Consider the following 23,608-nt stretch of genomic DNA (forward strand, 5'->3'; position numbering starts at 1 on the left):
CCTTTTGTTTGAAAAAACTTGCTTGGCGCCCGACCCTAGCTCTTTAACCCCCCTCTCTCTCTCTCTCTCTCTCTCCTCGTCCCGGTCTCATGCCCAACCAGCAGTGGCTCTGCCTCCCTCTCTCTGCTCCTCCTGCCCGACCAGTAGCGAGCCGGCAACTCCGCCTCTCTCTCTGCTCATCCTGCCACCCGCGACAACGGTTCTACTCGAAAAGTCGAACTTGAACTTGGCTCGAAAGCTAGAGTTCGAACTCAGCTCGAAAGTTAGAGTTCAAACTTGGCTCGAACTGGTCCGATCTACTGACCAAGTCCAGTCGAGTTGAAGATAATGGCTTGGTCATCGAGCCGAGCCGAGTTCGAGCTAGGGTGTGCTCAACTCGATTCGACTCGATGTACACCCCTAGGTACAATATAAATTTCACTTGGCGTTTGAAAATATGGTAAAAAAAATTTTGAATTTTGAAAATGGGAAATAGTAATTATTACTACTTCACCTGTTTGAAAATGTACTTGGATTTCTATCTTGAAAACGAAGTCAAAAAGATTGGTTTAAATTTTTGGGCCCCACCATGATATATATGATATATCTGAATCGTCCATCAATTTTAGTGTAACATTTTAAGGCATGAGCCAAAAAATGAGCCTGATCCAACACACAGGTGGCCCACACTAAAGGAAACGGTGGATGTTCGACCGATATATTTTTAATGGTGGATGTTCGATTCCCTAAATCTTGTGGTGTGGCCCACTTGAGCTTTGTATCAGCCTCATTTTTTTTGTCAAGTCCTGAATTCAACTAGCATAACAGATGGACGATGTGGATAAGACACATGCATGATGGTGAGCCCCACATATATTTCACAGTCTCCTCAAGTTTAGAGCTCAAAATGTCAATTCAAGCATTGATAAAAACGTTGTAATTACCCAGAGAAATCATTATTACTCACTTGCTGTGTATTTACCAAATGCTTGGAAAATCAAACACACCCTTATGGGCCATTTGCAAGCTATGCGCGGCAAGACGCTTAGCAGAATTTAATGGGTAAGGTTTTTAGCATGCTTGAAACGTGAGATTCTGTATCATGGAATTGTATTTGGTACAATTAGGGGTGTACATGAATCAAGCCAGCTCAGTTAACTAGCTCGACTCAGCTTGAAAAAGCTCAATTTGGCTCGATTCAAAGTTGACTTCGATTTGAGTCGAGATGGATTTTAGAGCTCGAAATTGAGTTTGAGCCGAGTTTGAGCTGGCCAAAGCTCAACTCAACTCGGTTCGACAAATGGCTCGACTCGGATCAACTCTATCCGATGGTATAAAAAGATAATGAAAATGAAAAATACTTTAGATTTACCCCATTTCCCTTTTGTTTAACAAAACCGGTACGGTCCGGTGCCCGACCGGAGAATTTTGAAATTCATAGCATACGTAGGCCCACATGTGTTTTATACATTTATGTGCGTCCTTTAGACATGATTAGTTACCCCGCTATGGATCGATACCAAGACCTCAAGTGTTGAAAGGAGGTATCTACGCTCAGTATGCCAGTTGAGCTATGGATCTGGGTGCGTATTGAAGGAAGAATCTGATCCCAAAGTAGGACTGGAGGGTGAAAGTAGGATGGTATTTTGAAACATATTCATTGTACAATGATGGTATGAATCCACCTAATGGAATTAAATAACATTTAATCCTTTGTTTCAAATGGTTTAAAGGTAATGAGATATCCAAGGTGAGGGGGCACCAAATGAACGGTCTAGATGACAACAACCCCATTGGAGGCCCACTTATAAGGGTTTCGTAGATGGGCATCTCTTATCATCATGTGTGGCAAACGAATGCCAGTTTGAGCAAGTGGGGCATATGGTTAAGTGATCCAATCACCAAAATGGTAGATGTCATCGGCCCGTTGTAGATGGCCCATAAACCAAATCTCCTAGGTTGAATGAATCCTGACCATACATAGATAGGATCTTAGATGATATTGGTGCATGGGCCATCCTCGGCAGGCCCATCACGTCAATGGTTTGTGACACTGAGCTGGCCCCACGTCGAAACCCGAACGGGTAAGAATGGGGTGCGGCCCCAGCCTCACCCAAGACGGTGTGGCCCTTACCGTTGGGGCTACCTTGATGTATGTATTCTATATCCACGCCGTCCATCTGTTTTTTTAGCTTATTGTAGAGCATGAAAATTGAAGAAGATCAGGTTCTAGGGTGGACCAAACCATAGGAAACAGTGGTGATTGTCCATTAATGGGCCACAAAAGTTTTGGATAAAGCTGAGATTTTTTATTTTTATTTTTATTTTTTTGCTCCCTTCGCCCAGATTTACGAGACCTTATCAACAAGTTAGATGGCAAATAAACATTAAGGAAACATTATGGTGGGCCTTAGGAAGTTTTTAACGGTAGGGCGTTCAATCACTACTGTTTCCAACGGAATGGTCCATCTAACTTTTGGATCTACTTCATTTTTCGTGTCATCCTCTAAAATGATCTGAAAATTCGGATGAACGGCGTGGATGTAGAATAAATGCATCAAGGTAGGCCCCACGGCAAGTGCCGCACCGTCTCAGGTGAGGCCTGGGGCCGCACCTAATCCGCTCCTCTGTAAGGAGAAAACCTTTGATACTCCATGAGAGTATGACAGTTGTGTAGTCAGGCACTTGGAAATTGCGTACGTGCCATGTGTAAACCATGTAACATTTATTGGACGGTTAAGAACCTAACCGTACCCGAATCATTAATTCACACTTTATGACTTAAATACAGTGAGTTCCACGGTTGTCGCGGTTTAGGTGAGGCAAGGTAACATCTTAGTGGTTGAGACTCACTGTGGGGCCCACCTCGATGCATTTATTGTATATCCATGCCGTCCATCCGTTTTGGTAGCTCATTTTTCGGCATGGTCCCAAAACATAAGGTAGATGCAAATCTGAGGTGGATCATACGGTAGGGATTGAATTCCCACCATTAGAAGCTTTTCAAGAGCTACATAAGGTTTGGATATAGCTGCTATTTGTATTTTAACTTCATCCAGGTCTGTGTGACCTCATCAACTGGTTGGATGGCAAATAAGCATACAGTCGGCCCTGGGAAGTTTTTAATATTAAGCGTTCAACCACTATTGTTTTCTTATGGTGTGGTCCAAATGATTTTTAGATGTGCTTAATTTTTGGGATCATGACCTAAAATTATCTGTTAAAGAAGATGGACGGAGTGGATATATGATACATAAATCAAGGAGGGCCCACGATCAGGGCCTCACCCACTAACCTGTCCTCCTACCTCACCTAATCCGCGCCCTCCACAGTACTCACTCCCTGAAAATAGATGGCTTGTCCGTTTGCATAGGCGGGATTTCAGCAACAATGATGGAGTATTTGTGGGCCCAGATGTACAGTGCCAATTAAAAAAAATAAAAATCATCTAACTTGGCGTGTGGTCTATAGCAATGGTCCATATTCAATAGAAAATAGTTCAAATATCGGTGTCTAGGATCTTACAGTATAAGAGATTTTTGACCCATGATTCATCCAGGATATCGTGCGACGGACCAATGGTTTAGATTACCAACCCATGGGTCCCACTGATCCCCAAGTGGGCCTCACGTATATGGGAAAGATGGACGGTTATAAAATAAAGATAAAGCAAGGATGGGAGATATCCACTACACGCGTATGGACCGACGGAGGGGTGGAATAGCCTGATGTTGGATAGATATGTTCACGGTGGGACATGCTTTGCAAGTGATCCGGATTCACGTGGGAGCGAATTAGGTGTTACCTGGGTACCACCTTAATGGGTGTTACCTTTACTATGTGGGGCTCACCTTGATGAATATGTTGTATATCGAGACCGTCCATCCGTTTTTCCAGTTCATTTTAGAATATGATATTAAAAATTAAGCAGATGCAAATCTCAGGTGGACCACACCTTTGGAAAAAGTAGTGAATGACTATTAAAAGCTTCCTTCTTTTTTTTTAGTTAGTTTGTCAGTACACACCCATGTCAATACACACACTCCATGTTAGCCACCCCGCTAGGCATCGATGCCAAGGCCTCAGGTGTTGAAACGAGGTATCTCCACTCAGTCTGCCAGTTGGGCAATGGATCTGGGTGTTTAAAAGCTTTTCTTGAGCCACAACTTTTGGATCAAGCTCATCCATGTATTTTACCTTCATCCTGGTCTAGTTGACTTTATCAAACAGGTTTAATGGCAAATAAACATAAAGGTGGGCCTTAGAAAGTCTTTAACAATGTGCATTCAATCACAAGTATTCTCTTTGGTATGGTCCACCTAAGATTTGTATCTACTTAATTTGTGGGAATATGTACTGTAACTGTAATGACACAAGAAAAAGGGTGAAATAATAATGAAAAAGATCACCCTCTTATTTAAGTAAGCAAAACTTTAATAGTTTGGTACCATGGATTTAGGGGACCCTGGTTGTTTGGCATCGTAAAGTAAATGTGGGTTTCAAATCCAGGGGAGTTTGAAATCAATGGTAAGAGTTTGGATTATATCTAAAATCTTTCCAAGGGTAGCACCTGTAACATGTATATCACCATACTATTATTCTACTTGGCGATTATCAATTGCATCACTATCATTACTTTAACATGGTGATCAGAATTGTCCAAACATTGTCTATATAAATCAACAGTTAAAAATCGTTGATTAGTCATTGAGACATGTATTTCAACTATTATATTAATCATTATATACATTTACTAATTAGAGATATTAAAGTTGATTCAGTAATTAAAATTAGGCCCGTAAATATTCCATGCATAACTACTTTTGGATTAAAGTTGATTCCGAATCTAGGGTGCCGAACAAAATAGGGGGATTTCAAATTCAAGGGTTCCAAATCCATGCTCCCAAGCGGGCCCTAGACTCATAAAATTACTTTTAGATCCACAAAATAAAAAGTAATATTTAAAAATTTTATTACTCAATAAAACTCGGACATGTCCATTAGATCACTCATATATTATAATAATAATAATAATAATAATAATAAAGCAATACCCTAGTTAAGTGTTAGAAAAACGTATGTACAGTGTGTATATACAACACATCATCAGGGTGAGCCCACAGTAAGGGTAATACCCACTTACCTAAGTAACACATAATCGTCAATCCGTGCCCGGGCACATAAAGTTCCTGTGTTTGGAAGCTGTGTGGGACCCAAAGAGATGCCTGTAATAAATCCACTCCGTCCATCAGATTTCAGGACCACAATACTACGGGGAGTCTAAAAATCGAGCATATCCAAAACTTATGTAGGCCACACCGTATGAAAGAGTGGGAGTTTCCAGCATTGAAACCATCCTGGAGTCGACCATGACATTTATATACTATCCAAACCATTCATAGGGTTATTAACACTCAGATAAACTGTAGGAACAAATATCATCCTGATACAAAACATCTGCAGTCCCCACAAAGTTTCCAATGGTGGCCGTTCCATCCCTTCTGTTTCGTGTGGTGTGGCCCAAAGGAGTTTTGGATCTGCCTGATTTTTAGATTCGATTACTATAATGATCTTTCAAAATTGATGGACCGAGTGGATTTTTCACGGGAATCTTTGTGGGCCCCACACAGATTCCGACTACAGGAACTTCCTGTGCCCCCACGTCCAAAAAGTTCGTTTTAACGGTCTGTTTGTTTAGTACACTGCATCTCACCTAGTGTGTCCCAAGCCACCATGGAAAGATCAGATCTCTCACACGTTTCCAGTATTGGCACACGTGCCTGCGTGTGGAGGGCAGGGTCTCTACATAGGCATGGACTTTCTCTCGTTCGCGCCTCACAGTTGGGTCCGCCAGCCATGTCGGTTTCAAACGGTCGCAGCGACAAAGCAATCATTTTAGAAGGGTCACCAATTTCAAATATGTTGTTTTTCATTCCATAGAGAGAGAGAGAGAGAGAGAGAGAGAGAGAGAATCTGCGAGAGAGATGCCTCTGACCTACCTCACCTAAACGCACTTGAAAGAATTTATAGATACCAAACAACTTTGGTGATATCCATCTGTTTTTTTTAATTGAAATTGCTGGTTTTAAGCTTCGAATTCTAGAAAGTAGTTCTCTTTCTGGGCTTTCCTAATTTTGTTACTTTTCAAAATATGGCTGGCAATTGAGGTAAACCTCAAAAGGTTTGAATTTGTAAGTGGGTCTTCTTGTATATGGTTGGAGATTCAGTTTAGTTTTTTGTTCATTTGAATATCAAAATGTTCGAATTTTGCAAGTGGGTCTTGTTTGGATTGTAATTCTATTCTTCGGAGTCTCAAAGGATTTGAATTTTACTAGTTAGACTGATTGAATATGGTTGGAAGTTTAGTTGCTTTTGTGTTTATTTATGTTAGTTTGAATCTCAAAAAGTTTGAATTTTGCAGGTGGGTTTTTTTTTTTTTTTTTGGGATTGTGTTTCTGTTTTTGGAGTCCCAAAAAAATTTGGATTTCGCTAGTTGGTCTGCTTGAATGTGATTGGAGATTTAGTCGTTCCTGTGTTTCTGTTCATTTAGATTCATATAGAGTTTGAAATTTGTAGGTGGGTCTGCTTGAATCTACTTGGAAATTTTAGTTGTTTTGACCCTTTTTCTTTTCTTTTTTTCTTTTTTTTTTTTTTTTGGTGGGGGGGGGTGCTGGGGGTTGTTCGAATCTCAAAATACTCGATTCTCAAAAATTTTGAATTTTGCAAGTGGGTCTTTCTGTTCATTGGAGTCTTTAAAATGTTGAATTTTGCAAGTTGATCTGCTTAACTATGGTTGGAGATTCAGTTTCTTTTCTGTTTCTGTTCATTTTGATAATATAAAGTTTAAATTTTGCAGGTGAGTCTGCTTGAATTTTGTCAGAAATTTTAGTGTTTTACACTTTTTTTGGAGGGTTATTTGAATCTCAAAACATTCGAATTTCATAAATGGAAGACAATTGGAAGTTTGGTTTTTAGCCTTTCTGTTCATTTTGAGTTCAAAAGTTTTGAATTTTGCTCATGGTTTCGTTTCTCATGATTATTTACTTCTGCAGATCTCCACACTTTGTATTGTCAAAGGAGTTATTTTCTAGTTGTCTATATTTAATAGGAGATTCACGTACTTTCTGTGCCTTTGCTCTTGCAATTCTATAAATAAGAAATGTATTTGGGTTTCTTGGAATTACATCCAAGTTTATCTATTGATTCATAAAAACTTGAATATTGTTGTGTGGATTCTTTGGGACAGGATTGAATTTTCATGCGCTTTTACTCAATTTACGATGGATATTTCATTAAATGTTGCTTCTGTCAGTTCAAAGCAGACATTGGACAAGAAGTAGATGGAGGAGTACATCGTGAAATGGGTCATTTTGGGAGTTCTTTGCTGGACCACAACTTTCATGTTTGTTAGAAGCATACTCCCGAAGCGCTCTTTTGATTTTTGCAACCGTACCGTGTCTACGATCCATGCATCATTGGCTGTTTATTTAGCTTCTCTTTCTGTAGAAGATTGGAAGTGTCCTGTTTGTCCTTTGGGTTCCAAATCTTCTCCTCAGCAGGTACTCTCTCTCTCTCTCTCTCTCTCTCTCTCTCTCTCTCTCTCTCTCTCTCTGAGACAGGTATCCTAAATTTTCAGTACCTCAATTTGATTTTATTTTTTTTTAATTAAGTTTTGGAAGTGTTTGATCGTAGAATATGAAGTTGGAAAGATCATACTCAGGCAACCATTCATATGTCTTGTTTGTTTGTGGGAACTAAAAACATGCATTTTAAATTCTACACTACGTATCCTATTTATGAGAACGCTTAGATGATCAAGGCAACCCATTGCCTTCTTTATCATTCTCTCATTCCAAAAATGTATTTGTTTGACCTACTTCTTGACATGTTTGTTCTCTTAAATTTGCAGATGGAGACTTTGGCAGTGACCGTTGCATATCTCATTTATGATTTGATATGTTGCTTCTTTGATAACCATGTTAGTCTAGATAATTCAATTCATCATCTGGTCAGCATTGTCGGTATTGGTGCGGGCCTTGCATATGAAATGGTAAGTGCATTGATTTACATGTAGACCATGCAACAAGTAATTGATACCATCTTCTTACATGTATTACTGAAGATGCAAAGTTGCAGATGTACTTAAATTCTAATAATCCTTCATTCTCATTACCACTACAGATTGTCTCTGTTAGAGTATTATTGTGAATGATTTCTTCGAATCACATAACAAAACAACAGCATATGACCATAAATTTCACTCTTATTTTGATGTCTTGGTCTGTCAAATATGTTCGAGACTTAGAATGGCTGGATCCGCGAGTAACTAAAAATTCGACTGAGTGAACTCACCAAATCAACTTGACTCGTCTGGGACTTGGCTCGAGTAAAGGCCATAACAAAGTTTCCAGCCAAAAAAAAAAAAAAAAACCAAGTAAGCAGTAGAGAAAATGAGCACATATGAACTCAATAAGTCAGATACTATCACAAGCTTTTATACTTGAAAAGTAAGACTTCCAAGTAATTGATTGATTTCGAGTTGACTAAGATGGTTTAGAGGCATAAAAACCTTGTCATTGAATCCTAGGCATGAACCAAAATAATCACTATGAATACGATGAATTTCTTGAAAAATAGTTTACAAGGATTTAACGGGAATAGAATGAGAAATTGAAACTAGGAAGCTTGTTCTCTCGTAGGAATTTTTTTTGGAAACTATTCTGCAAGTACCTTATGCAACAAGTGCTCATAAATATTCTCTCTATTTAATCATTTCAACTGATGGTATTGATAGAGTGATATCTGAATATGGTACCTAATCAAGACACCCAACAAGCATATTGCAACATATTTCTGTCTTAAAAAATATCACTCATGCTTATTTTTCTCCAATAGGTTGTCTATAATGCAAATTATCCGTAACTTGAAAAGGCCATAATTCTGTTTAGTACTGTTCTATACTTGCAATGATTCATGGTGACACTAGAGATTCACAAATGCTTTCCAAAAGTATAGTAGGTGTGTATATTAATTATTATCTGCCCAAATAACTCTATATAACTTTCTTTGTATAGTGTGGGTCAGAGATGGTTGCGGCGTTGTGGATAACAGAGATCTCTAGCCCTTTCCTTCACATGAGGGAGCTTCTAAAAGAACTTGGTTATAGGGACACTGACCTTAATTTGGCAGCTGATGTGAGTTTGATGATAGCATTGTTATGAATAGCTTCTTCCTTAATCATGATTTTAGATCAAAGTACAGGCATTGCCTCGTTTTACATAAATATTCTGTGTCAGATCTGTCGATTTTTTCCCTATATTTCATTATTTGACTTTCCTTGTCTTTGGTTTATTCAGATTGCATTTGCAGTCATATTCACACTGGCAAGGATGGTTGGCGGACCGTATCTCACATATGTGACTTTGACAGCCGATAACCCACTGCTTATAAAGGTAACATGCTTTCATTCACTTTCTTGCTATTAAAATACCTCAACATGGAAAGGAATCGATAGTTCATCAACATTTTCAAAGCAGCAGTGGCTCATCCTTTTTACATGTGGTTCACATGTCCGGCTACCCAGAAAATCAATTTCATGTTGCAAATTGTTGATGATGTGTACTTAAAAATCAAACCGATGTAGCAATCTTAGTCATCCAATTGGTGGTTCTATCAAATGGATCCTGAAAAGTAAAATAGCAAGTGGCCCAAATTCAATGGGTGAATTCACATGGTTCCTATCTGCTCAGTTTGATTTTTGGGTTATGCTTCACAATCGGGTCCGTCATTTGGATGATCAGGATTGCCATACAAGGTACAACTATAACTTACGTACAGTGGAAGAGTAACATATGTATGGTGGAAGAGTCACAAACATTTTTAAAATGGTCTTGAGCTGGGAGTGGAGATCAGTACATATTCCTGCAAAATGTAAAATTAGTTTTTTTTTTTTTCTTTTTCAAATGAAATCAATGGTTTCGTGTGACCTTTTTCAGGCAATGGCACTGGGATTGCAGTTGGTGAGCACGTTTTGGTTCTATAAGATTGCTAGAATGGTGAGATACAAACTGGTTAAGAGGAGGGCACCAAAGAAAGTGACCTAAGCTTACCACTAAAGTATGTTAAACTTGTTATGTTGTCTATTAGCCTATTCATTGTATAGATTGCAATAAAAGTTGGACATGAAATTTAGATGGTTATTGCAACTGGGTTATGCTATTCTCCACTCATGAGACTTGGTTACATAGTATTTTTTTGATGAAAAAAATGCAGACCCAAGAACTATGGTCGGTACAAGAGATAGAGAGAGAGAGAGAGAGAGAGAGAGAGAGAGAGAGAGACTCTCCCAGCATCCAAACACAAAAACTAGATCCTTCGTAATAACTTTCCCAGTACCCAAACACCATAGACAAAATCTCTTTCACTACGTATCTTTCTTCTTCTTCTTCTTTTTTTTTGCGATCCTTTTTAAGATTCAGGGAAACAGAAAGTTTTAGGAAGTAAATGGTTTTCACTCTTACAGGCCTGAACCATTACGGCCCGGAAGTTTGTGCTGGGCCTTGAATTTCATTTTTGTATGGATCAGAACCAGCTCGCTTTGATGACCTCTTCCATCAACGCACAGCCTGATCTTGAGTCCAGGCCCATTTATGACTGTTGCCAGTCACAACCTGAATTTAGAACCTGATTAACCAATGAGCCAGGCCTGAGCCCACATTTAATATCCTTTTGATAATTAGGCCAACCAGGATGAGACCTTAATCTGGCCCATCACCATGAAATCATTTTAATTGTTAATCATAGAATCCATGGTTAGAAATGCAGTAAGTACCACCAATCATCATTCCATTTATTTCAATTTCCAATGCACTCTATGTTTACATGAGAAAAAAATGACCTGGCCCCCACTTTTTGTTAAAACATCAACATAGATATTAATAAATGTAGAGCACTTCTATTGGACCATTTACCTTCCTTTTTGAAAATCTCATCCCTTCTTTTCATTTACAAAACTACATTTCCTTCTTATTTCTCCTTTCTGCCCTGTTAGTACTTCTATCTCTCCCATCTTGATCATTGCCTTAACAAACTTCTTCTCCCAAGCTGATGGTTGAGCTGCACTGTCTACCACTTGTTTCTTTGTTAATTTATTAGTGAGTAATGTATGGTCAGAAGTGAACAACCCTTTGTTTTCCAACACACCCTCATAATATTTGTTGTCCATGATGGTTGGCGTAGATGTGTCCATGACAATGGTGGGGTCCACCTTACTCCCACTGGGGCACTTTGATCTCAACTTTTGTGCCAGATGGAAGTTGAGAGTTGGGTCGGGTAAGCCAGTTTTGTTGAAGTTCCTATGCCTCCCAAGGAGCGACGAACAATGAGAGACTCCAATGGAATGCGCTCCTACACACAAAAAAAAGAAGAAGAAGAAGAAGAAGAAGAAGAAGAAGAAGAAGAAGATACATTTTCATTGCAATGGAAGCTAAAGGGTAGACCCTTTGGGTGTTTGATTGACCTGAATTGCAATAATTCAATTGAATATAAGAAGAAATGACAAAAACAGAGATGGGTTCACTCTAATCCTTAATAACGACAAACCCTGGTTATAATTCTCTCTGTTTTCAAGTGTGAATTGAGATCATCAGAATTGCTATTTGAGGCTGGTGATTTCCACTCATTGACTTGCATTATTGCAATTTATTCAAATTGAGCATCCAAACACATATTTTTTAATGTTTTAAATGAATAATAACATCTGCATTCAATTAGATGTGGGGTCCAACCATTATGGAGTACCTGAGAGGGTGACCATATCGTCAAGTGACAAGCCCTTGCTTGCAAATCGTTGTATGAGAGCATTAGCATCGAAGTTAGGGGTCGGGAGGTTGGTGATAACTTCCGAGGCTCGAGAGATCCTACCGTCTTTCCGTCCTCCACGGACCGCGTAACGTCCAAATTTACCAGACTAATCAATGATCACCAAAACAAAGAAAACCTATGTCATTGACATCCATAGCTGTGTGTTTTCATGGCTTATGTGTACATTACCTTTTCAACACTATCTCTAGCTGCATATGCGATTATGTCCGCACACGACACGACCCCAGAGCAGTGATATTCCAAGGCTTCTTTAATTTGATCGATCAGATCAAAACCTTTGAGGCTTGGATTGTTCGCCGGTGCATCTCTCTCTGCTTGATTGTGTGCAGTTGAATTTAAGAGTATTGATGCATCACACCCCTGCATTAAGGACATGTAGATCTCTTTGTCATGTTGTCATGAAACCGTGTTCGTCATGCATTACACTAATGCTGCGTCCGATGTATGAGCATATTGGATCACTAACATTTTCTTTAAATCAAAGACGAAGGGTGTGTTTGGTTGCACCAAATTTTGTGAAATATCATGAACTTTTGCACCAAATTAGACCCATTAATCATGTAATTTATTGATATTGGGTGCAACCAAACGCACCCGAAATGACAAAACGTTACGATGTTTCCTACTATTCATAATGAAGCAGCCACCCTTGAAAATTGCAGTATGTACCTTTCCGGTCCAACTTGAAAGTAATGTAGTTGCAATTTGGACCCAGGACCTCAATATGAATATTCAATGCTAAAGGCCTCTTTGGGTGCCACTTAAAAATGAGTTCATCTCAGTTTAGTGAATAGTGATTATGCATTGGAGATAATTTGTTGTTTTGGAAGTATTTCAAATAATCTCTATACCAACAATCATGATTTCTAATACATAATTAGGATTAACTAAAATGAGGCGAACTCATTCTTAATTAGCACCCAAACGGGCCCAAAGGAAATTTAAATTCTATTATTTCTACTTAATCATACTAAATTGCAATTCAATTCAATACTGCATCCAAATGCACCCTACGGTGTAGTTTGAGAATGCATGCATGCAGACATACCCTTACAAAACAATCATGGAAATGCATCCTTATTATTCTGGCCGGCACGCCTGTGTCACATTGAACGAAATTGTCCATCATCTTGGAAATAATCACCTCTGCTTTAGGACATGTCTCACAATAGTAATCATACCGTAGACCATCTCCTACGGCCGGGACGGCTAGGATCACCAATACCAAGCCAATGAAACATAAAACTGCAAAACCCTTCATTAGAGATTTCTGAGGACTAGAGAACTCAATGAATTCCTTGCTCTTGTAAGAGCTATATATATGTTTCTTCGATCATTCATAATTTTTTTTAAAAATAAATAAATAAATCTTCTAAACCAAGATAGAATAGGCTATTTCGTATATACCCAACAGATTTTGAATAGAAATGGCATGAGATTGGTCGAATGGTTTATGTCATTGAGAAGTTTCTGAGAAGTGTTTCAATTGATTTCTTGTTCCACATTGCTAATTAATGTGGGACCCATCCTAGTATGGTAACCCAACCCTCCAGTGAATAGGCCACCACAAACCCCACATGCAGATTCCTTGCCATTCACTTCTGCAATATTTATTTAGGAAAAAACAAGGTGTTGGTGGCCATATGTGAGGTTAGAAAGGGTCCCAGGCCTAACAAGTATGGCTCATAGCAGTTTGATCACTTGATCAAGAATCCAATTACACGATTGTGCGAGTGTATTTGTGGCTCACACGTGCCAAATCTGCACAAATGCAAGATCCATGTGGTTCATCAGGTAGCCCCCACATGTAGACGTCGTCCTCAAAATAAGGCTAATACGCTGGGTCATGGGCAATGAAATTGGATGAATTAAATTAGTGATCAGTGGTCCACACGCAACATAGACGTGGGGCCCATCAGACGAGTGGGTCTGGCTATTTTTCAGGAATTGCATCGAAATGGATCAGTCATGTGCGAGCCAGCGGGACACATTCTTGCCAGTTAGCCCCATTTGCAGTCATCCATAATTAATGTTTTTAATAGCTCTGCATGGTTACATGACTGTGATAGGTTGCAGATTTGAATGGGCAAACGACTTTGTCTTTGCTTAAGCCATCAAAAGAAATTATTTGTTCTTTTCTCATTTCTCGCATCTTTCTTATTGCAGTAGAATTATCTAAAAAGTCCCTTCCAACTGCACAGCAAATACTATTTTAAATCCAAAAATCAACAACCATCATTCCACCTGCTGTTATCCACTGCAGAGAGGGTGGAAATTAAGAAAATCGGACAGCCCTTCAAGCACGCAATAGCTTCCTACTGGCTGCAGCCCTTCAAGCATGTAATTGCTTCTTACTAGTCGCAGTTGAACACCGCATTGCCAGTTTCTAATTTGCCATAATAGCAACGATGATCCTATTATCATTAGGAGAAACATGCCAAGCAACATAATCCTTTGAAGAAAGAAGGGCAGAGAATTGCTTGAATCATGCACCTAAGTATAATGATTTTACAAAGAAAACCCTAAACATTGAAGTTTTGTTCTTTGTTCTTATCTTTTTCCTTTTCTATAGGGGAGAATTTTCCCTAATTTTGAGTAATGTTTTTCCTAAAGAACACCGCTCAGATCACAAAGAATAAATAAGGGTGCATTTGGTTACACCAAATATCATGAGACCCCCTGATATCATGAAATCCTGAATGATGAGGTTATTTGTTTAGGGTGCGTTTGGTTTCACCAAATATCATGAAATTTCATTATATTTGGTGCAACCAAACACACCATAAACAAAATAACCTCATCATGGACGAATCTTGAAAATGATACATTTGAGTTCATCCCACCAGTATCAAATAAAATGTATTCATTAAATACATTTCACTAAAAATCGCTAATTAAATTGGGCAAATGAACATGTTTACAGCAGCAACTCCCAAAAACATATGGGAATTTTGAGGCCCGAAACCACTGGTCATGCAGTGTTTCAGCAAAGGCGATCTGATTTTCAGATGCTTCAGCATCCAACCATGCAGTTACAGTATTGCAGATCATGTAAACAAAGACAACGAGGGCATGTTTGCATGCACAATCCAAATTGAATTGCAGTTATTAGCCTACCAACGTGCAAATGACCACGTTGCAATCACCAAGCATTAATATTGGGAGAATGGCCTCCAGTCATCTTCAAGTTGCAATGGTTGCAGAAACTGCAATTTGAGGGCTCTTCCTTGATACAAATACTTGAAAATGTAACTATGACAAGGTCATTTTTCTTTGAATGGACTGATCAAAATTCAATTCACTTGTGCACATAAACACATCCTACAAATGGCTGCATTCCTAATTAGATTTTATATATATATATATATATATATATATATATACAGAAAAAGAAAATGGAGGATTCATCTAAAATCTGCAGTGGGCATTATTGATGCCTGATGATTTCACGTGGGTATTCTTTTGCTAAAAAAGGCCATCAATTCCATTTTCCAGTCTCAATGACAGACGCCTGCTTCGTCAGTTTTTTCCTTTCTTTCTTTCATTCTTTCTTTTGGATATTTGACGGCAACTGAATACTGAAAATAAGCAAAGCAACCCTCAATGGCCAGATGACCAACAGGGTCATCAGTTAACAAGGTTGATTGCTATACTCTCACATTGAGATGGTTTGAACAAACCATGGCTTCCAAAAAAAAAAAATTTTACAAGACCCAACCGGCCTCCCAACACACACACACACCAAAAAAAAAAAAAAGAAGAAGAGGAAACCATGCAAATTGTCAAATGAGTTCACACGACTGGCTGTGCATTTCTTTTGCCATTAATGGTGAAACAATCTTTCAGTGGAAAACGTGATGCACTGCCCCAGCTTCCCTGGCTCTGGTATGGAACTGCCTGTTCTAATCCTTCCCAAAATCAGCATTGTAGTGAGAAGTAGACTCGAGTTTTTTGGCTTCATTCAGTTTCCGAACAGCCTGAAACAATAGATGATGGAGAGATTAGCATAACCAAGGGCCAAAGTCAAAGGAAACTGTTTTTCTAATATTTAAAACCAACGGGAAAATATCCTAATTGTCAATTAGGTAATTGATATTTAGTTCCCTCCTTTTTATGCAAATGCTCCTTTTTATCTTTCAGAATTAGAATACTACCAGAAGCAAACTATTGATGCAGTAATGGTGGCAAAAACAGGTGTATGGATTAAAACATCGGATGCAAATATAATTTCCCTCTTCTTAATTCATATTGGGCTTTTTTGGTAAAAACGAGAAAAAGAAAAAAGAAAGAAATTTTACAAAAGACTACCTAATTAATATGAAATTTACATTCTGGTACCTTTTTAAAAGTGGTTTTCAAAAGGCTACCGCATTAATCGATATGGTTATCATTCTAATACCTTCCATCCCAGGCGAGTAAATGGGTATGTGGCTCTGATGGAACCCACCATGATGTTTATGTAAAATCCACCCCGATCACCAAATGCTTCACCCCATGTTTGGCCAAGAACCCAAAAATTAGCTTGATCTGTGATTTAGGTGGGCCATATGATTCGAAACAGTGTACAGGGCAATGCCTGCCCTCCAAACTGTTTCCATTAGTATGGCCCAAGTGAATCACATATGGGTATGATTTTTGAGCCACATACGGAAATTTTTGTGTAGAATCTAACTGTTGGAGTGGTTTTCATATGATTATCACAGTGGGGGTCCTGTAAAAATCAAGGGTGGACATCTCTCTCACAACTGTTTCCTCTAGTATGGCCCACTAGAATCACAGGTCAGAATGATTTTGTCTCTGGGCATAATATGAGACTAAAAATCTTATGGTCGGAGTGGATCTTACATAAACACATGGTGGGCCCTGTCAGAATCAAGAGCAGTGTCCGTACAATTCATTTTTTTCTTGTGAATAATCTCTTCACTTTTTCTCGTGAATAATCTCTCTGTAAAGTGGTAGAGGGATGCCCGGACTTGATTTTTTGCGGGGACCACTAGATGTATATGAGAAATTCACCCCGACCATTAGATGCATAATCCCAGTTTAGGCACAGAGCCAAAATAAAAAATAAAAAAATTCAGCTCTTGATTCAGGTGGGCCACACCAAAGAAAACAGATGGCAGAGACATCCACCCTTGATTTTTACAGGGTCCACCGTGATGATTATATGAATTCCACTCCATCTATTAGATGCCACAACAAAATTTAGGATTGGGGCATAAAAATCAGGCCCATCCATGATTCAGGTGTGCCATGCCAAGGGAAGCAGTCTGCCAGATGATAGTTATCCTATAGACTGTTTCCAATAATGTGGTCCATCTGAATCATGAATGGAGCTGATTATTGGATCCTTGTCCTAACAAAAGGTGATGAACTTGGCAGCCAGGTGGATTTTACATAAGCATTATGGCGGGGCCCACCCAAGCAGCTGAGCCTTTTTCTCCCACGCCCACCCAACCGGCTGTTAAAGAAATGTAACAGAAGGTAGTTAAATGATAATTATATTGATTAATGAGGTAGCTTCTTGAAAACCTTTTAACAAAAAGGTATGGAATGTAAATTCCATATTAATTAGGTGGTTTGTCGTAAAATTTGCAAAAAGAAACTGCTTTTGTGATTCAAAATACAGATTCTGCCCTAAATAAATAAATCATCAGATTTTCAGATCCAATAAATGTAAATATTTTCAATTAAGGACTATATTTTGCAAGCAACATGAAGGCCGAGTCCCATGAAAGATATGGGTGTATCGGCCTAATATAGGGCCAAAACAACTGCATATCAGTGGTGACCGATACAGTACACCAAATATGATTTGCAAACCATGGTCCAGGGAGCTCCATATACAAAAGAAGTTTTAAAATCCAATATGATTCTCCATCAGTGCCAGCGAAAATGCCTGAAAGATTTGTCTTAAAGTAATAAATATTTGAAAAGGGAGTACTCATGTATCATTTCTAGAACAACCATGGTGTAAACGTAGAATCAAGGACGACTCTAGGAGGATAAGGTGGTACAAAGTATTCCAGCTAGGCATGCGCCAATCACTCAGCTAATTGATGAATTCCAAACGCCTGCCTGTTTGTTGAAGTGGCACTACCTTTCATATACCCTCATAATGAGCAAGCGACTATTTGAATCAACGACTTCCACCAAAAGAAAAACGAACCTTCATAAAGTCTTCATGGATGACGTAATCTCGTTCTGCACGAATCGCAGACATCCCAGCTTCCGTGCAGACGTTACGAAGATCTGCTCCATTAAACCCCTGACAAGTTTAGAAAGGAAGATTTCAGGTGACAATTTGACATAGGAATACTAGGTTCAAGCTCCTCCAATTAATGAAGGAATGGCAGACCTCTGCAAGCTTTACAACAGCTTCATAGTCAATCTCGCCATGTTTGGCAATTCCAGCAGCATGAATTTTAAGAATTTCCATTCTTGATTGCTCATTTGGTAACGGAATCTCTATCTTCCTGTCCAATCGCCCAGGACGGAGGAGCGCTGGATCCAATACATCAGGTCGGTTCGTTGCCATAATCATTTTAACCTTGAAACCACATTGTAATAATCAGATTTCCAAAAAGAAAAAAGAAAAACCTAGCATACAAATACATATAATAACTTCTGAATGGTGCAATGTCAAAAAAATAATAATCAAATAGAGGCAAAAGAACACCCCACTTCTGAAACTCATCATGCACAAATCAATATGGCTATTTGGATAGAAGTCATAAGAAGGCACTACCTTTCCGAGCGAATCGAAACCATCCAGCTGGTTAAGCAGTTCCATTAATGTTCTTTGGATCTCACGGTCAGCACTAGTTCCCTCGCTAAAGCGGCGTCCACCAATGGCATCAATTTCATCCATGAAAATGATGCAGGGCTTGATAGGTAGAACAAGAGCATTAGAAGAGTTTTCCCCCCTTTGAAGTGTTAGATTAGATGTCTAAAAAAATGTTCTTTCGAATGCACTGGGATTTTTATTTTATTTATTTTGTTTTTTTTTTTTTTTTTTGGGGGGGGGGGGGAATAAAAAGAATTAGACAAGCGGACAATATGCAATGCATCATCTAATGTGCACCGTTAATAACCTCTGAAAGCATAGATAAAACAACAACAACATCAAAAATGAAGATGGTAACAGCATTATCCAACCTAGTTCGTAAATGCATTACACAAAACTTGTATGTGTGATTGATTCAAACGTGTGAGAGATGCTGAGTCAAAACTATTAAGCATGGAATTTGAGTTCTTACTTGGTGATCACGTGCATATCCAAACATTTCCCTGATCAACCGCGCACTTTCACCTATGTATTTATCGATTATAGCACTCGAGACAACCTACATGAAGGTCAAATAGTTCAAACATCCTAAGTTTCGGTCCATGGATAGGGGAAAAACAGTTTATTAAAACTTCTTCAACCGCACTAAGCCTAACCTTGAGAAAGTTGGCTTCTATATTGCTGGCAATGGCTCTGGCCAACAGTGTCTTGCCCGTCCCAGGAGGACCATATAGAAGAACACCCTGAAATTGTTTAGTTTATAGAATTGATCATCAGATGGATTTAGATGGGTGGTGAAACTGCAGACAAGAAACCACACACATTGCTACAGAAGACTTCACCTTAGGGGGCTTGATCCCTACTCTGACAAAGAGTTCAGGATTCATGAGAGGTAGCTCAATAGATTCTCTGAGTTCCCGGATCTGATCAGACAACCCACCCACAGCGGAGTAGCTAACATTACCAGGATCTTCGTGCAACATGTTATACACAACTGGATCAACCTGGGACAAATTATACATCCATATCATCAAGACCAATTGCTTCTGATTTTTAAATCTGGCCTATAAGGAGGGAGAACACATCAATCCATCAATTGCTTTGGTGGCTGCCAAAACATGATTGGTCGGTTTCCGAGTAGACTTGGTGTTTGTCAAGACATGGAAAACATAACCTGCATATAGTACACTAGCATTTTGCCACTTCCTCTAGCCCCAATCATGGTTGAGATAAGAACAAGACTATCATATTCTTATCTCAACCACAGTTCAGTGCTAGTCATGCCAGCCTTGGGAACAACAAACTCCCAAAACCTGTATCTTTTCAACTGTTAATGCATCACAAATAAAGCAGACTGCATAACATGGGTGATACTGATAGGTACCTCGCGTGGGAGAGCACGCATGATTGTGAGAGTTGTCATGTCAAGAACCACTCTGGTTCCTGCTGTCAGCTTCTCTTTATCTACTTTACTGCGACAGCCAACAACATATCTAGGACCACTACTAGCTTTGACTATTACTGCAATAAGGCACAGGTAATCAGCTAAATGGTTGCTGATTCTCTTCCCAACCTCACTAGCAAATAACAATAGTATCATCTAATGTGCACCGTTAATAACCTCTGAAAGCATAGATAACAACAACAACAACAAAATCGAAAATGAAGATGGTAACAGCATTATCCAACATATTTGGTAAATGCATTACACAAAACTTGTATGTGTGATTGATTCAAACGGGTGAGAGATGCTGAGTCAAAACTATTAAGCATGGAATTTGAGTTCTTAATAGAAGAGAAAGAAAAGTCATGTGACTCAAACCAGCAAACAACAGTATATATGTTTCATCAAATACAACGAAACCTTCAAATAACATGAGAAACTTGTATATTTCAAGGAACTCAAGTCAAAACAGAACTTTCTTCTTCAACTAAAACTATTCATTCATGCCACAGATTTTTTCTGTAATGAAATGCCATGCAGAATTTTAAGTTTATGCTTAGACCTTAAACAGTCACTAGATGGTTTTACATATGACTTCAAGAGATAATGATAAATCGAAAAATGGTGGGAAGGTAAGAGGTCACTACATCTGATGATCAGATTCTTTTCTTGATTATAATGTATGTGTTGATATTGCATTTTAATAATGAGGAAATATATAATGCTCTGCCTGAACTATAGCCACTTTTATACCAGCCAGCATTAGGTATTGGTGATTGCCACCTTTCAGTGATCTAGCTTGAATAAAGGTAACTGCTGGTTCAAGCCAAGCATTGTGTATTACCTCTCTAGTATCAATAGCACAAGGCTAGAATGATTCTGGTACAGACTTAAACCCCTAATACCTCTGTTCAACCATATCACTGGAACCTATTTAACAAAATGGAATTATAGGATCCCAATGCATCGGGTGCAAAGTGCTCTGGTGCATTCCACCTTTACAAGTGAGGCCCATGAATTAGTAATCCAGAATGTTGATATGGTAGATCTCACCGTGGATGAAAGATGCCTAAAAAATCTTCCGACATCCAACCCTTGGTCTTTCTTATGGACTATGGACTGCCCCCCCCCCCCTGACTATCAATTTGTAGGTTATTCATGGAAGCATCAAGATCATCCACTTTGGGAGATTTTTAAGGCATACCCATCTATAGTGGGGCATATGATACTCATTATATTACCAAAACATGTGCCACACCTGTACAAACTGGGTTCACCAGGCCACGCCTTAGTATTCTGCAGTAATACATAAACCACCATCATCAACGTCATCATTTGAGCCTTGTCCCAGCTATCTGGGGTTGGCTTGATAAATCTGTTCTCGCCAATAATTCCCATATAAGGGCCTATTCCTAGGCAAGTGAACAAGCCTTTGGATCCCTTCTCACCAACTTGATCTAAGTCCTTCTACCCTAAATGATGCCCCTCTTTACCAAATCTGTCTCCAGTTTTGTTGGACATGACCAAACCATCTCAATCTACTCTTCATGGACTAAAGTCCAATCATTTGAATAGGGCATGACCAAACCCTCTTTACCAGATCTGTCTGTTGATTCTCATGGCAGCTTTGCAAACATTTGACAACCGTCTGCTCATTTAATATCAACCTTCCTATGTTTGGGTTGGGGCACGGCAGGCTCAGATGATACTGGTAGGTGTAATTGCCATTGACACTTGACAGGTGCAAGTGAATAAATGCAAACTAGAGTGCAATCATTTGAATATGATATGAAAGAGAACAGTTGTGAATACTTACAACGCTCGTCATCAAGAGGCCGGAGAACTTCTCCTATGATCTGTCCAACACTCTGAAGAGACTTCAAATCATCTTCGGTTCTAGCAAAATCCTTTTTCGCACCTCGCAAGTTCTCCCTCACTGTCATTTTACAATTACCAAAAAACACATTATGTACTTGTGTAGGCACTATTACCTGAATCAAGCTAAATATATATGACAAACAAACAAATTTGTTATCTCAACCCTTGAGATGATCACTACTAATCCAAAACATCAAAATTGTGATTCTTGGATGACCATAAAATTTTCAATTATCATAAATCCTGACATCTGACCTTGTGTCTTAGGGTGCATTTCGTTGCACCAAATATCATGAAATTTCATGATTAGTCAATCAAATCTGGTACGAATTTTCATAATATTTCATGAAATTTGGTGCAACCAAACACACCCATAATCAACAGTTTTTTAATCACCAGTGTCATGCCAGGCTAGTTACTGTAATCTTCTGCGGACACTGGATGGCAGTCCAGACCGTTCATTTGTTGGGACCCATATCTGATGTATCATGATCTAAAAACTAAAACAAACTGGATAATCCCACCCACATATTTATACGATCTTTCCCGTTGAACGAGACCCATAATAGATTTGCATCTTTTCTAAACCACCCATCGACAGGTCATCAATCAGATGTTAAGATCAGCCATTCATAAAAAAATTCTGCACTACGACCAATCCACCAGTGGTCCAACCAGATGAACGGTCCATATCATCAGATCCACACACAAAAACATACTATTACAACTAATCACACCACTAAAAACCCTAATCTCCTTTTCGACATCACATTCATGACAACAGATCGAAATAAAAATCGAGTACAAAAGAGACGGAATTAAAACCCTAATCGAGAATTTAGGGCAGATGAACTCCAAATCAAGATGAATATCAAAAGAACGAAAGAGGAGTTAGGGTTTTATTTCACTCCTTGGAGATGATTTTTAGAACTGACCTGTTCGGACTCTGGAATCGAGTTCCTTGTGCTGGAGGAGCTTCTTCCTGTAATCGCTGACGACGCTGCGGCGACGAGCAGCGTCTTCTCCGCCGTTCATCTCCAGATCGACGGTTGATGATTTCTTTTGCCGACGAATTTCTCCTATTTTTGGAATTTTCTTCTTTTCTTCTTGTGTATTGACGGAGATTCTCGCGGAAGAGCAGAGAACAACCAAAGACACATGATTCTATGAGCGGCCCCGCACGTGCGATATGAGGTCTCAAGGGGCCGGGTCGGGCCTGCAATCAGAATTTTGAAGAGCTGGCCCGAAGCCCGGACTAAAACAGTTCAAATTCCGGGCCGTGACCTACCCCAGGCCCGGCCGGTGACAGCCGTATGTGGGATCCATGCGTACACGTGTCAGAGATCGGGGACATTTATCAGGTAGGGTACCACTTGAACGGTTCACGGAGCAAAACAAATGTGGGTCCGGTGACCAGGTAGTTCAAACTTTTATGACATTTTATAAATGGACGGTTAGGGATGTCGAACTGCAGAGGTTCAACGTACATGTGTGGCCCACTTGATTAGTTTAGTAACCCGATTTTGGTGCGCCCTACCCGATGAATGGCTAGAATCCATGGTACCCATGCGGGATTCATGGATGCATGATCCATGCCGCCTGCTTTCTGCATATGACGACACACGTGTCAGAAACCA

The 23,608-nt window shown here is 39.3% G+C and overlaps 3 protein-coding genes across 7 annotated transcripts; 1 reads left to right on the forward strand and 2 right to left on the reverse strand.

The window, feature by feature from the left end:
* Positions 1-5,919: 5,919 nt before the first annotated feature.
* On the forward strand, positions 5,920-10,204 carry LOC131234495 (uncharacterized). 5 transcript variants are annotated; one of them, XM_058231418.1, is made up of 6 exons: positions 5,920-6,178; positions 7,302-7,538; positions 7,889-8,029; positions 9,054-9,173; positions 9,336-9,431; positions 9,975-10,204. In XM_058231418.1, the coding sequence occupies exons 2-6, from the start codon at positions 7,320-7,322 to the stop codon at positions 10,080-10,082; spliced, it is 684 nt and encodes a 227-aa protein (XP_058087401.1). In that variant the 5' UTR covers positions 5,920-6,178; positions 7,302-7,319; the 3' UTR covers positions 10,083-10,204. The 5 variants fall into 5 exon arrangements, with proteins under 5 accessions (XP_058087401.1, XP_058087400.1, XP_058087402.1 ...); XM_058231417.1 differs by having other exon boundaries at positions 5,920-6,170; positions 7,292-7,538; XM_058231419.1 differs by having other exon boundaries at positions 5,920-6,170; positions 7,299-7,538.
* A 207-nt stretch (positions 10,205-10,411) lies between these two features.
* Positions 10,412-13,172, reverse strand: LOC131234494 (peroxidase 5-like). The gene is made up of 4 exons (XM_058231416.1): positions 12,911-13,172; positions 12,031-12,222; positions 11,779-11,947; positions 10,412-11,385 (listed from the first exon to the last, which is right to left on the reverse strand). The coding sequence occupies exons 1-4, from the start codon at positions 13,121-13,123 to the stop codon at positions 10,967-10,969; spliced, it is 993 nt and encodes a 330-aa protein (XP_058087399.1). The 5' UTR covers positions 13,124-13,172; the 3' UTR covers positions 10,412-10,966.
* Positions 13,173-15,447: 2,275 nt separating this feature from the next.
* On the reverse strand, positions 15,448-23,123 carry LOC131234493 (26S proteasome regulatory subunit S10B homolog B). The gene is made up of 10 exons (XM_058231415.1): positions 22,907-23,123; positions 21,910-22,029; positions 20,034-20,170; positions 19,492-19,653; positions 19,306-19,392; positions 19,122-19,208; positions 18,611-18,748; positions 18,221-18,412; positions 18,032-18,130; positions 15,448-15,839 (listed from the first exon to the last, which is right to left on the reverse strand). Exons 1-10 carry the CDS (start codon positions 23,004-23,006, stop codon positions 15,765-15,767), a joined length of 1,197 nt encoding a protein of 398 aa, XP_058087398.1. The 5' UTR covers positions 23,007-23,123; the 3' UTR covers positions 15,448-15,764.
* Between the last annotated feature and the right edge of the window lie 485 nt (positions 23,124-23,608).

The sequence above is a fragment of the Magnolia sinica genome, chromosome 19 (assembly GCF_029962835.1).
Source record: "Magnolia sinica isolate HGM2019 chromosome 19, MsV1, whole genome shotgun sequence".
Lineage (NCBI taxonomy): Eukaryota > Viridiplantae > Streptophyta > Magnoliopsida > Magnoliales > Magnoliaceae > Magnolia > Magnolia sinica.

Excerpts from the sequence above, each read along its gene's own strand:
- LOC131234495 (XM_058231418.1), top strand. The coding sequence starts at position 7,320 with ATGGAGGAGTACATCGTGAAATGGGTCATTTTGGGAGTTCTTTGCTGG. Across the intron at positions 7,539-7,888 it reads CCAAATCTTCTCCTCAGCAG|ATGGAGACTTTGGCAGTGAC; the intron begins GTACTCTCTCTC and ends TTAAATTTGCAG. Across the intron at positions 9,174-9,335 it reads ACCTTAATTTGGCAGCTGAT|ATTGCATTTGCAGTCATATT; the intron begins GTGAGTTTGATG and ends TGGTTTATTCAG.
- LOC131234493 (XM_058231415.1), bottom strand. The coding sequence starts at position 23,006 with ATGAACGGCGGAGAAGACGCTGCTCGTCGCCGCAGCGTCGTCAGCGAT. Across the intron at positions 20,171-21,909 it reads GCCTCTTGATGACGAGCGTT|TAATAGTCAAAGCTAGTAGT; the intron begins GTAAGTATTCAC and ends GCCTTATTGCAG. Across the intron at positions 19,654-20,033 it reads TGCGTGCTCTCCCACGCGAG|GTTGATCCAGTTGTGTATAA; the intron begins GTACCTATCAGT and ends AATTTGTCCCAG.
- LOC131234494 (XM_058231416.1), bottom strand. The coding sequence starts at position 13,123 with ATGAAGGGTTTTGCAGTTTTATGTTTCATTGGCTTGGTATTGGTGATC. Across the intron at positions 12,223-12,910 it reads TCCATGATTGTTTTGTAAGG|GGGTGTGATGCATCAATACT; the intron begins GTATGTCTGCAT and ends TCCTTAATGCAG. Across the intron at positions 11,948-12,030 it reads CTAGAGATAGTGTTGAAAAG|TCTGGTAAATTTGGACGTTA; the intron begins GTAATGTACACA and ends ATCATTGATTAG.